General features: G+C 39.0%; 1 protein-coding gene across 1 annotated transcript in view; it reads left to right on the forward strand.

The window, feature by feature from the left end:
• Positions 1-14,199, forward strand: part of LOC106060275 (uncharacterized) — a 295,644-nt gene that overhangs the window by 95,914 nt on the left and 185,531 nt on the right. Inside the window, exon 4 of the mRNA XM_056012021.1 lies at positions 5,064-5,140. Within this exon, the coding sequence (XP_055867996.1) occupies positions 5,064-5,140 (77 nt within the window). The remainder of the gene's footprint in view (positions 1-5,063; positions 5,141-14,199) is intronic.

Genomic DNA, 14,199 nt, shown 5'->3' on the forward strand with positions numbered 1-14,199 from the left:
CCATTGTTGGATCACGTTGAAACTTTTGCACAATTATTCATCCTCGATGACACCACATGAATCAATTAAATTAATTATTTAATATAAAGTGGGAATGGGGCTCGTGTCAACATGCAAGATAACAGAAAGTAAAAGTCGCAAGACCAGTACAGTAATGTACGCAGTAGTGTACAGTTATAAGTATGCCTATTTCCACAAGCACCATCCAAGATAAAGGTCAACCAAAAATAATCAATAAGATGACAAAATACATCACTTCCCTGACCTCACAATCTCTTATAGTGCTCTCGTATAGGCACTCAGAAAGGTCAAGACAACAAATGTGTGGCTGAGAGGCCGCTTGGCCACCTAACTAGAGGGCTCGAGCTCGAATCCTGACTCCAACAATCTCTTGAGTTTTTCTGAGCGCTTCAAGGCAGCACGGAAACCGTGTACCAGATACCCCCCCCCCTCCAAATGGTCCTCAAAGAGATTGGACCCTAGTTTTATTTCCTCGAATGACGCGAATGTTTTTTGTTTGGTGTCATGCACAAATTGTAAGACAAATTTCCATACGGATAATAAAGATTATTATTATTATTATTATTATTATTAGATTAAAGCAATTTAAAAAAATGTCAACGTTAATATATGGTTAAATTTTGAGATATACAAATTACCAAGTTCATTCAAAATAATTGATGCAATTTCACTCAATCTAAGCGAGTTATTTTTATAGTATTTTTTTTAAACAATATTATTATGACGCTGGTTTATACAATGCTTTAAATTAATTTCCCCCATAGCACAGATAAAAGAAACATATCAGATATTCTCTCTGATTCTTTTATTGCCTTGATCTTTTTTTAGCACTTCTAAAAATCTGTCCAGCGTGTTCTTGTTTATATTTTAACGACCTTGACACCTTTTCTTAGTTACCCCAAAGTTGGCTTTTAAAGTTCAAGGACTCATCTTTTGCATTTACGAAGTACCACCAACGATTTATGTCCCTTAGATGCAAGAGCGGAACCCATCTCCGGGACATATCAGTTTGTAACTATAGGCATACAATACCATTTTGCTCCGCCTCCCAACATTCCAAGGTCCAGATCTGCGCTTGTAGATCTATATAGATAGATAGATAAAGGTGTGTGGATGTGTGTTTAGAGGAAGGGGTTACTTTTAAATATAACCTAACATTCAATTACTTCCTCGGTAGTAAACGCCTGGCGGGGAATAAAAACAATATTTACAACAGCAGTCACCTGACTTCCGGTTCTGTTGAAGTTACGTTCTCTGCGTATGTACGATACTGTGTTTGTTGATGTGTACCAGTCAATTATCTCCGCAGCTTTATGACTCCATTCTCCTACCTTTTCCCCTGGCGTGACCTTCAGAGAAGTCGTATGACCTTCGGTTTGCTTGTCGTAACTTCCATACCTGGACATATTGAATTCTGAGCCATCTTTGTTTCTTTTATACAGGCAGACGATTTGTTTGTATTTCTTGGCTTAAAAACTTACACTGAAACACATTTGTAAATGTCAACATTTTATTTTTACTAGCCCTAGATCATTAGAAGTCTCGTGGCTAATTTATTTTACTAGCCCTAGATCATTAGAAGTCTCGTGGCTAATTTATTTTACTAGCCCTAGATCATTAGATGTCTCGTGGCTAATTTATTTTACTAGCCCTAGATCATTAGATGTCTCGTGGCTAATTTATTTTACTAGCCCTAGATCATTAGATGTCTCGTGGCTAATTTATTTTACTAGCCCTAGATCATTAGAAGTCTCGTGGCTAATTTATTTTACTAGCCCTATATCATTAGAAGTCTCGTGGCTAATTTATTTTACTAGCCCTATATCATTAGAAGTCTCGTGGCTAATTTATTTTACTAGCCCTAGATCATTAGATGTCTCGTGGCTAATTTATTTTACTAGCCCTAAATCATTAGATGTCTCGTGGCTAATTTATTTTACTAGCCCTATATCATTAGAAGTCTCGTGGCTAATTTATTTTACTAGCCCTAAATCAGTAGAAGTCTCGTGCATAATTTATTTTACTAGCCCTAAATCATTAGATGTCTAGTGGCTAATTTATTTTACTAGCCCTATATCATTAGAAGTCTCGTGGCTAATTTATTTTACTAGCCCTATATCATTAGAAGTCTCGTGGCTAATTTATTTTACTAGCCCTAAATCATTAGATGTCTCGTGGCTAATTTATTTTACTAGCCCTATATCATTAGAAGTCTCGTGGCTAATTTATTTTACTAGCCCTATATCATTAGAAGTCTCGTGGCTAATTTATTTTACTAGCCCTATATCATTAGAAGTCTCGTGGCTAATTTATTTTACTAGCCCTAAATCATTAGATGTCTCGTGGCTAATTTATTTTACTAGCCCTATATCATTAGAAGTCTCGTGGCTAATTTATTTTACTAGCCCTAAATCATTAGATGTCTCGTGGCTAATTTATTTTACTAGCCCTAGATCATTAGAAGTCTCGTGGCTAATTTATTTTACTAGCCCTAGATCATTAGATGTCTCGTGGCTAATTTATTTTACTAGCCCTAAATCATTAGATGTCTCGTGGCTAATTTATTTTACTAGCCCTAGATCATTAGAAGTCTCGTGGCTAATTTATTTTACTAGCCCTAGATCATTAGATGTCTCGTGGCTAATTTATTTTACTAGCCCTAAATCATTAGATGTCTCGTGGCTAATTTATTTTACTAGCCCTAAATCAGTAGATGTCTCGTGGCTAATTTATTTTACTAGCCCTAAATCAGTAGATGTCTCGTGGCTAATTTATTTTACTAGCCCTAAATCATTAGATGTCTCGTGGCTAATTTATTTTACTAGCCCTAAATCAGTAGAAGTCTCGTGGCTAATTTATTTTACTAGCCCTAAATCAGTAGATGTCTCGTGGCTAATTTATTTTACTAGCCCTAAATCATTAGATGTCTCGTGGCTAATTTATTTTACTAGCCCTAGATCATTAGAAGTCTCGTGGCTAATTTATTTTACTAGCCCTAGATCATTAGATGTCTCGTGGCTAATTTATTTTACTAGCCCTAAATCATTAGATGTCTCGTGGCTAATTTATTTTACTAGCCCTAAATCAGTAGATGTCTCGTGGCTAATTTATTTTACTAGCCCTAAATCAGTAGATGTCTCGTGGCTAATTTATTTTACTAGCCCTAAATCAGTAGATGTCTCGTGGCTAATTTATTTTACTAGCCCTAAATCAGTAGAAGTCTCGTGGCTAATTTATTTTACTAGCCCTAAATCAGTAGAAGTCTCGTGGCTAATTTATTTTACTAGCCCTAAATCAGTAGAAGTCTCGTGGCTAATTTATTTTACTAGCCCTAAATCAGTAGAAGTCTCGTGCATAATTTATTTTAATAGCCCTAAATCAGTAGATGTCTCGTGGCTAATTTATTTTACTAGCCCTAAATCAGTAGAAGTCTCGTGGCTAATTTATTTTACTAGCCCTAAATCAGTAGAAGTCTCGTGGCTAATTTATTTTACTAGCCCTAAATCAGTAGAAGTCTCGTGCATAATTTATTTTAATAGCCCTAAACCCAGAGGCGTAGCTAGCCACGTGTGGATCGTGCGGGCCGAACTGGGCATCAGGGCATCAAACTTTACCCCAGTATGTTTTAAGTTCCAATTCCCTTGAACGTTTTGTAAAAAAAAAACAGGATAATATACTGTAGACCTTACTACTGAATTGACTTGAAGACCTTTTAGATGATGTTCAAATACTGATATTTTTATTAGCAAGAAAGTTCGTAAGATTTATTTGTTATGTCTCTTTTGTCTAATTGCTTTTTCTGTGTACTAGAAATACTCTATATATTAAACATCAGTGAATAGCAGCACCAGGGACCAAGTTGTTTAAGAGAGAAAGTAGTGAATTAAAATGCTACGAAAATATCGCTAGGCGGTGGAGTCGAATCCAGAGTCACAGATTCGAGCCTCGGTCGTCGCAGTCCCTTATTTTCGTAGCATTTTATTTCACTACTTTCTCTCTTAAAAAACTTGGTCCCTGGTGCTGCTATTCATTTATGTTTAATATATGTATGTGTCACATTTGTTTCAGCACCTAGCTTCAACTCTATATTTAGAAATACTCTAACAATGAATACACGTTATTTGATAAAAAAAAAGCAAGTCTTTTTGCAGTTTTATTTCGATTTTTTATTTTGTAGGGCTTCACGATGAGCTACCGCACTGGGCATCATCTACACTAGCTACGCCGCTGCCTAAATCAGTAGAGGTCTCGTGGCTATGATTGAAAACACAAAAAAAACCCCTACCTAATTGGCAACACAGTGAAAAAATATAATTATTAAATTTAAATTTGGCTTGAGTCTTTATTTTTGTGTGTGTGTTTCGAACACGGCTTCTTTGCCCAATGTTATTCGTTGTACTTTTGCTTTCAAAGCCATGCAATAGTTGACACGATCTATCTTTGCCCGCCTGACGTAATGACCCGTACGATATTTTTCGTCACTACAAAACTTTAATTCGCCCTGACTCACTTTGTTTGTGTTTCTTGCCCGGGGGTGGGGCGGGGGGGGGGGGGGGCTAGCGTGTCTTGGAACAAAAGATAAAGGGAGGTGGAGAGGCGTTACAACATGGGATTATATCACCCTGCACCCTGCATTGCCCTTAATTATTTATTTTTATTTACTTTTCCCTTTCCCATCCCTATCTCCTGCCACCTCTCTTCCTCTCTCTCTCTCATCCTCTCTCTCTCTCTCTCTCTCTCTCTCATCCCCTCTCTCTCATCCCCTCTTTCTCTCTCATCCTCTCTCTCTCTCTCTCAACCCCCCCCTCTCTCTCTCTCTCACCCCCCCCCTCTCTCATCCCCTCTTTCTCTCTCATCCTCTCTCTCTCTCTCATCCCCCCCCCTCTCTCTCTCACCCCTCTTTCTCTCTCATCCCCTCTTTCTCTCTCATCTCCTCTTTCTCTCTCATCCCCTCTCTTTCTCTATCTCAAATACCAGCGTATGACAAGGTGGGAGATTTCTATTCTGTTTTGATTCATTTGCTGTTGTTTTCACATTCGCAGATAAGGAGAATCGTCCATCATCGCCTGGTGGTAACAGCAGCCGCGGCAAGCTGGATGCCAGCAGTCCAAGGCGGGAGGTAAGTGGAACGTCTCCTACGCAGTGCGAGTTACGCCGCTGGACCAGTGGGTCACTTGATGATGTCTTGGGGGGGGGAGAGAGAGAAGGACAGAGCGTATAGTACCTATCTTTGTGTCCAGTGTCGTCCACTTCCCCAATCTGTATACAACCAGGTTCACTTCTTGTAGGCTGATATTTTTAGAAAGCTTTATTAACTCACTCTGTCTGTCTGGTAAAAAGTGTGTCCACGTTATTTCTCCCTCACCCGTCCTCAGATCCAATTGAAACTTAGCGCAATTATTCATTTGCGTAAACACGACATGAATCAATGTAAAACATTAACCAATTAGTCAATTAATTACTAGTAATTAATATTATTTTGTTTGATACCAACAAGGGAGATTAATCCTTTAGTATTAACAGATATGGCTTAACTTGTTGGGTTTAGTCCCCTTAAATAATTGTAAATGCTATTTCTCCCACACGCATTCTCCGATCAGGTTGATACTTTGAACAATTTATTTAATGTACCTAACAAAATATGAATGAAAAAAAAAAAAATTACCAATTATTCAACTAAATATTGGTAATTAATTATTTCGTTTGATATCAAATTAGGGAAATAACTTCTTCATTATTGATATAGTTGTAAGGGGGAGGGGTTATTTCCCTTAGATAAGCTTTGTTTTTTTTTTTTTTTTAAAGGATTTTTTTTTATTTCTTCATCATTAACACACACACACACGCCATTTTCACGAATATATAAAATATATATATATATAATTATTTTATAATAAGTATCGCTTTTATATAACGCTACTTTCATGCTTATAGCATGCTCTGAGCGCTTTTGTCCAATCTCATTTGTGGACCAGTGAGGTGGGGGGAGGGGGTATCTAGGAGTATGGTTTTCCGTTCTGCCTTTAGGCGCTCAGTAAAAACACAACTCTGCCCGAGTCGGGTGTCGAACCTCGAGCCCCCCTCATAGACAAGCCAAGTTCAAGCGTACTTAGCCTCTATACCACGCTTCCCACAATATATATATATATATATTTATATATACGAAAGCAAGACAAAATCAACTAAGAATCTATCTTATCTATCTATGGCCTCGTTTAGTGGCGAAGCGGCTATGAATCATCTCAAAGACAACTGAGACCCAGACCAACCTAGTGGCGTTATGTTGTGAAAGAGTCAGCACTAGTACCCCATCAACGTCCAATGGGTGTACGGAATGTGTTACTCAAGGGCATTAATCGATTCCTAATTACCAATTCTTTTTTTCTTTTGCTTCTGGAACTATGCAGACAGACATCCAGAAGATGTATGACATCCAAGACGCCCTCCACCCCCCCCCCCCAATCCCAACTATCCCCTGGTCAGCAGGTTCAAACGAGTATCCCCGGCTGCGACTATGTGTGAATGCAGCCGGTCAAGTGGTTAACATCATTGTTAATTACGCGTCACCAAGTCCAGTACCAAGTTGGATAACTCTAAATCGAATCTCAAACTTTCCACGTGTTCCCACCTCGTCTGCTGGTTTAAAGTCATTAGCAAGATGGACGACTGCTCAACTTCTGCTTGTGTTGGTTTTTTTTTCCCGCTCTATTTTTTGTTTCGTCTGCAAGACAACAGGATCAGGGACATGGAAGTCGTTGGAAGTGCGTTCTTATGGGCAAAGTTGAATTTTTAATTTCTTGCTAACAAATTTCTTCAGACACTCAAAAATGTATATTTTAACAAGTAGGCTATAATATATAAGTAGGAACGTATCCATTTTGTTATCTATCTTCTATATATATAATTCTCTTCATGGTTCAAGAGTTTGGATACCACGTAAAGGAAAGATCACTCTATTATTTCTGAAAGTCGGACGGACTAGAGTTACCCGACCAAAAAAAAAAAGAGGAGGGGGGGGGGAGAACAAGTAGTATTCACCCGTCACAAAATAGCACGGCCGGACTTAACCATTGTGGGGCCCTATGCAAAACGGATTTCGCGGGGCCAAGTTTGGGTAGGGATACGGATAATAAGTGAAAATTAAAAGTTTGTATTAGAAAATAAATTCGTCTTTGCATTTTATTCATAGGATTGGCGTTTTCCATATTGAATGAGACCCCTAACTGACATTTTTTGTCCATATATTTCAGGAGATTTGTATGAGTTTTCAAAAGATTTTAATAATTTCCGGATATTTCCAGGACTTTTTCGTATATTTTGCAATTTCAGGAGATTTCCAGGAGCTCCTGCTAAATCGACAGGAGGCCGCGGGAAATCTGTTATAAGTTATAAAATGGTTTAATTTAATAATTTATACACCTAGAATTAGCGCGGGTCCTATGAAAGTGCGGGGCCCACTGCGGTCGCATAGGTTGCAATGGCCTAATTCTGGCCCTGCAAAAAAGCGGCGTATACTACGCCGCCGGTCGACTAGTATATTATAATTGAAGTAGATTTTCCGTCCATTTTTTTTTCAGCGTTCTCGTGATTTTCTTCTTTCTCGTCCTCGTTTATGTTTATGTTTCAGACGACTAGACCAATACATGAGATGAACTGCGCAGTGGTTTCTAAATCAGGGAGCTCTCCGTATAGTTTTCTTTCTATTGGGGTGTTTCCCGTGATCAAGTGAGAGGGCTCAGCTAGTGCTACATCTGAGATAAACCGCGCTCTGGTTTTCGGATCCCAAAAATTCTCGATGCAGTTTTGTCTTTCAAAGGGGGGTTCTGGTGCTAGTATCTTGTTCGGGCCTTTTGATACAGTATGCAGTTTTTGAAGGGCGTGATTCTAATTCTGTGAGGGGGGTGTTTCGACAGTTCCAAGTTTCATCTCGCTCAAGTTAAGTTGTTTCCAAAGAAATTATGACAACGGATATTTTTTTTTCTTTACAATGACAAAAATATTTTTTTTCTTCTTCTCTCTCTCTCTCTCTCTTTCTCTGTGTGTGTGTGTGTTTGAAACTTTCGTAATGAGAACTAAAAAAAATAAATGAAAGCCTAATTTATTTTGTTTGTAGACTTGTAGACATGTAGACTTGTAGATTTGTAGATGTGTAGACTTGTTGACATGTAGACTCGTAGACATGTAGACTAGTAGATGTGTAGACTTGTAGACTTGTAGATGTATAGACTTGTAGATGTGTAGACTTGTTGACATGTAGACTTGTTGACATGTAGACTTGTAGATGTGTAGACTTGAAGATGTATAGACTTGTTGACACGTAGACTTGTAGACATTTTAACATGTAGACTTGTAGACGTGTTACTAAAAATGTGAAGTTCAATGATGTATTAATAGAATGACAGAAACATTGGATGTTCCCAGACAACTTACCCAGCATCTCTACAGAAGCACCAGAGTTTCCTCCTATGGATGGGCCTTACATTAAAGAAACACGGGGGTACACATACTTCATGGTCCTTTCTCTACCTTGTGTTTGTAAATAACTCAGTTCCAACGTCTAATAGGCTCAACTGCTGATTTACCCCAAGAAGATGCCTCCTGTTGTCCTAACACCGTAGAGCAGTAAAGGTTTGAAATCAAAATACTTCAATATGAATTGATTGCCCAAGTTGGCGAGCTCCATCTGCCAGAGGTTCTAAATGCGACACGCAAAGAAGTGGTGAACTTTGTTGTCTTAAGATATTTGAGACACACGCCAAGTAGGAGTGGAGGTGCGGTGGCTGAGCGTTAAAGCGCTTGGGTTCGAATCTCGATGAATACAGGGATTTTTAATTTCGGGATCTTCGGTTGCCTCTGAGTCCACCCAGCTCTAATGGGTACCTGACATGAGTTACGGAAAAGTAAAGGCGGTTGATCGTTGTGCTGGTCACAGGACATCCTCGTTAACCGTAGGCCATGGAACCAGTTGACCTTTACATCATCTGTCTCTCTAGACCACAAGGTCTGAAAGGGGAACTTTACTTTTACCTTTTTACAAGTAGGAGTATTTAAGAACCTTAATAATTATTAGAAGTCAGTAAGTTACTGAAATCAAATTTGAGGAGAGGAGTCAGTGTAAACCCACTGTCAATATTTCAGCCATCATTTCGTCCAGCCAGAGCTTCTTGGGCAGATCTATCCCCCCAAAAAAATTAAACAATGACAAGGATTGATTAATTATTTCTTGGGATAGTTCACTGGAGATATGTCCTTTCCCCCCCCCCCAGACTTTTTGTATCGGGGGGCACTTGATACTCCCGGTGCTTAATCTAATCGATAGGAACACCGGGCGGTATCGATCCACAAATTGATGGGGGTGGACGATGTTCTGTTGTTGCGAGTTCTGTGTCACTGTCCTAGTTGTTGTTCTCTGGTGGAGAGCAGACGGCTTGTTGTTCACTGCGGCTGGCAGTACAGGAAAGGTTAATTGTGGCCCTCTCTACCTCTTGTATATACACAGGACCTTATAGATTTTGCAAGGCGAATACATTAGAGTAATCGATGCCTTATAAGTACTATAGTGGTCACTTCAATTTTTTTCTTTATTATCAGTGGATTTGGAGTGTTTTTAATTGTGATAAGTTTTCTTTGAAGTGCTACTGGATCTTGCAATGTCATCTAGACGAATAATTATAGACTTGCCATGTGACCGGGCTTTGCATTGGCATTTGTTCAAAATGTCTGATTAAGTAACAGAATCATAGGTAATACCACTACAGGTAGAGGCTTAAAAAAACAAAAACAGGGTCATTTGTGAATGAAAATAGTTTTGGCATCGACTAAATGCAAAAGTAGTAACTGGAAAAATACAAATCAAATAATAATAATAATATTTTAAAAAATTGAAATGCACACATGAATGCAGCATATCTGTCTCGGGCAGATAGATTGATGCTCTAAGCCTGACAAGATTCATTAGAGATGTACGGTTATGTCACGTTACGAAATGTAACTCTTAGAGTTGTTTCATTTTGACAACTATAATTGAAAGTGTGAGAATTGTTTCAACGCCTCCTCTGCACATCTTACTGTAGTGTTATTACAAAGCTTATATCAACTCGCTCTGTCTGTCTGTCTGGTAAAAAAATCTGAAAATGATATTTCTCTCACTCCCCATTCTCGGATCAAGTTGAAACATTGCACAAATATGTGTTGATGAAGACAACACATGAATCAATCAAACACATTAAACAAATGTTTAATTAAAAGTGGTAATTAATCAAATTTGTTTGATATTGGAAAGGGAAATAATTCTTACTGTATTGAGATGAAATATATGGCTGTAAATGTGAAGCTATTCCCCTTAGATAAGCTTTTTTAAAAAAGTATTTTTTATATTTTGTTTGGTTTACTTATATTCCTAGCTATTTATACATTAACTGAATCAAAAGGCTCCCTGGGCTTTTCAGACTACCTCAATTGGAGGCATGATCCACTTCTTCCTTTGTGCAACGGTTCTCAAAATTTGGCGTATTTCTCCCTGTGGTTTAAATGAATCACACAATTGTAATTAATGTATCTTCCATCGCTTCTGCCATTGTCCAGTACTTGGGGTAAGCCTTCTTGTAGTCTACACATCATCTCACATCATTACCCTTTGCCTCTTGAGCTTTTTCTGCCATTGTCCAGGGTTTCCCTAAACCCCCAAGGTAGCCCTTGTTTGAGCAGAATCTCAAGTCTAGCTCAAGGAGGTCTCATGCCGACATCTTGGGAAATGAGCGAACGATTTTTATAGTCTTTGCAGCTGCGCGCCATTTTTTTTAACAGGATCGCTCTTGGCCGGAATCTTTTGAAAGTAGTTTCGTGGCTGGTGACAAGCGTGTGTGTGCAAGATTCGTTTTCGTCGACACCCCTCCTCCCCACATGGTACTTTGTAGTCATTGCATGGGCGCATGTGAACTGCACCTGTGGAGTTGACTCGTGGAATGGAGGCTTGCTTTAGGGCGACCCTTTTGTGTGTGTGTGTGTGTGCTTGTGTGTGTAACTTGTAACATAATGATGAAAGAGAGGTCAGATCTGGAGCGAATGTTCGCACTTGCACTCTAAAAAAAAAATATGTTTACCTCCACAAGTCTTTTCTCACATGAACGCTCACGAGTAATTGGGTTTTGTTTAATTGCTTGTGGGGCGTGGTGGCCAAGGAGTAGAGCGCTTGCCTTCTGAGCGGAGGGGTCTCAGCTCAAATCTCGGTGAAGACTGGAATTTTGGGATTTTTAGGTGTCATGACATGATTAGAATTTACTATTTGTTTCGGGAATAAGGAGAAAGTTTTACTTAGTGACTAGTGACGTGACAGATCTTTAAAAACAAGAACGCTCTAAGTTACACTATAAACAAGACGCTTTGTGTAGAACATTAGGAATAACCAGTAGTAGATATACGGCGTTACTAAAAGACATTTGACGGATCCCTTCTTAAGTATGAAAAATGTTTAGCGCCGACTCCATTTATCGATTGTTGACCTTTCGTCGGTGTTCATGTTCAGCGTTGAGTTTGGCGTTAACTCATTTGGATTTGTTCCTATTTTAAGTACTCATCACCGCGGAAGAGCACAACATAGGCCTCCCCCGAGTCCACCTAACTCTTATACATGGGGAAAGTAAAGGCGATTAGACACGTGACACCTTTTTTTAACCGTCGGCCATAAAACGGATGAGTTTTACATTGTCTGTCCCCATAGATTGTAAGGTTTCAAAGAGGTACTTTCTTCTCTTTACCTGATGGCATTTTTTTCCCCCCACGGCTATATAGGTTTGTACACTTTTGAAATTCACTTGGCTGTTTGTCGTTCCTTCTGTCTTGTGCTGTTTTAGTTTCAAAAAGTGTAAGTAAAATTTTGGCAGCAGTAGGATTGGAGCCCAATCTCACAAAGAGATTGATGTCCTCAGCTCACGCCACGCTTTGATTACGACGAATAGTGAAGTAAAACAAACCCGTAATATTGAGAACGAAGAAGAAGGAGGTATTATTAATTGACTTAAATAAAAATGCCCAGTCTGCGAAACAATTCGTACGGGAGAATTTCCTAATTCTTATTAGACAAACAATGGGAAATAAAAAAAGTACATCTATCTAGCTATCAATCAGTCAGTCAATCAGCCAATCTATCTATCTATCTATCTATCTATCTATCTATCTATCTATCTATCTGTCTGTCTGTCTGTCTGTCTGTCTGTCTGTCTGTCTGTCTGTCTGTCTGTCTGTCTGTCTGTCTAAATAATTCAATATAAGTACATCAAAAGAGAAAAATAATTCTATAAACTGTAGAAAATAATAATAGTTCTTGTTCTTTCAGACCAGGGCTTCAAACATTCACACAATTAAGGAACCATTCACTTGAAACAATAGCGTTGTTTTGTCATACAGTTTACTTATGCTGTAGAGTAATAGATGACTGCTACACAACTTAAGATCCTTAATAAATAATGTGTTACTGTTACACAACTTGAGATGCTTATCTGATAATGTGTTACTTTTACACAACTTGAGAACCTCTTTATTAATAACAAGTTACTGTTACACAACTTGGGAACCTTCGTTAGTACTGCAAGGTTACTTTGTTGTTTTGTATTGCCTTTGCTTGGACAATTAGTGAACGAAATAGTGTGTGGGAAAGACCTTAGAAGTATTTCTCTATGAATGAAACCAGGGCGAGTGAATGCAAAAGCTGTACCTGAAAAAATCACAAATCAAATCAAAGAGTAAAAACAAAAAACGAAACAAATCAAACTACAAAGAGCACCACTTTCTCGAGCAGATAAATTGGCGCGCTTAGCCTGACAGACTCATTAGGGACTCAGAGTAATTACAAGTGTACAGAAGTAATCAACATACGTAATGGCTCGGAATACAATTATGGTCGTTAGCCGGCCATCTGGGAGAAGAAGAGAGAGAGAAAAAATCGGGGGGAGGCCATATGAGCAATTAACGCGAGTTTCACATTCTGGCATTAAATTACATTTTTTTTTCTATCCTGCACCAAGAGAAAGATTTAGTTGAAGTGTAGTGAGATTGGTTTGTTGTGGTAGATTTTTGTGTTTGTATTCAATGATAGATTTGGGTTAGGTATGCCTTACAAAATGTCTTCGACAAATTCAACGAACGCATCACAAACCAAGAGATTAGAGACAGGGTTACTGCGGCGATTGGAGACCCCATGATGACCTGCTAACTATCGTGAAAAAACGCCAGCTAAAAATCTATGGCCATATTACAAGATCTTCGGGAATCGCAAAGACCTTCCTTCAGGGAACAGTACCAGGAAAAAGAAGAAAAGGCAGACAGAGAACGCGATAGGAGGTCAACATAAAAGAATGGACGGGCCAGCCGTTGAAAGAGGTTCTAACTAAGGCATAAGACAGAGAGGAATGGAGAAAGTCGGTCGACGAATCTTTCATGGTGCCCCAAAGGTCCAACAGACTAAGGGATAGCTTAAGGTACAGGCATGCATATAAGAAAGATCCTGGATTGCAGATTTTGTGCTCAGCAGAAGTAGAAAGAAGTGGGAAGACGCTGCATCATTTGGTGTTGATCAACCTCAACCTGTGACCTCCACCTGTGACCGCATCTTTGTATCGAGGATTGGCCTCTTTAGTCCCATGAGAAGTTGCAAAGGGAAAAGGAATGGTTCCTCCAGACGTAAAACGACACTGTGAATTGATAGAAACCTAGACCAACCGTTTAGAAGGCCTGAACACTGACCTGCAATGTCACAACCTGTGGGCAGTTTAGACAGATAGCTCGCAGCCACGTCACACGTCTGCACGACGTGGCTACGAGCTATTGGTCTAAAGTTAGTCTAAACTGCCCACAGGTTGTGACGTTGCAGGTTTGTGTTGAGGGCTTCTATAACGATTGGTGTTGTACAAATCTAGTCGAATTAGAGAAAGAGACTTCGTTAATACAGTGATAAAAATTTGGTTTAGCTGCCTGGTTGTGTGGCATGCGCTTCGGATTGTCAACACGATCGTCCAGAGTTTAAATCCTGCCCGCAGCCATTCCCCTGTTGTCCTTCAAGCGGTGTTGGCTAGTAGCGCCCGCAACGTAAAAACAACAACAAAACAAGCAACCAAACAAAAACAAAACAACTTATATTTGGCTAGTTATAGATTTTATTCTGGCCAAAGTTTACTTTTTATG

The sequence above is a fragment of the Biomphalaria glabrata genome, chromosome 15, assembly GCF_947242115.1.
Source record: "Biomphalaria glabrata chromosome 15, xgBioGlab47.1, whole genome shotgun sequence".
Taxonomy (NCBI): Eukaryota; Metazoa; Mollusca; class Gastropoda; family Planorbidae; genus Biomphalaria; species Biomphalaria glabrata.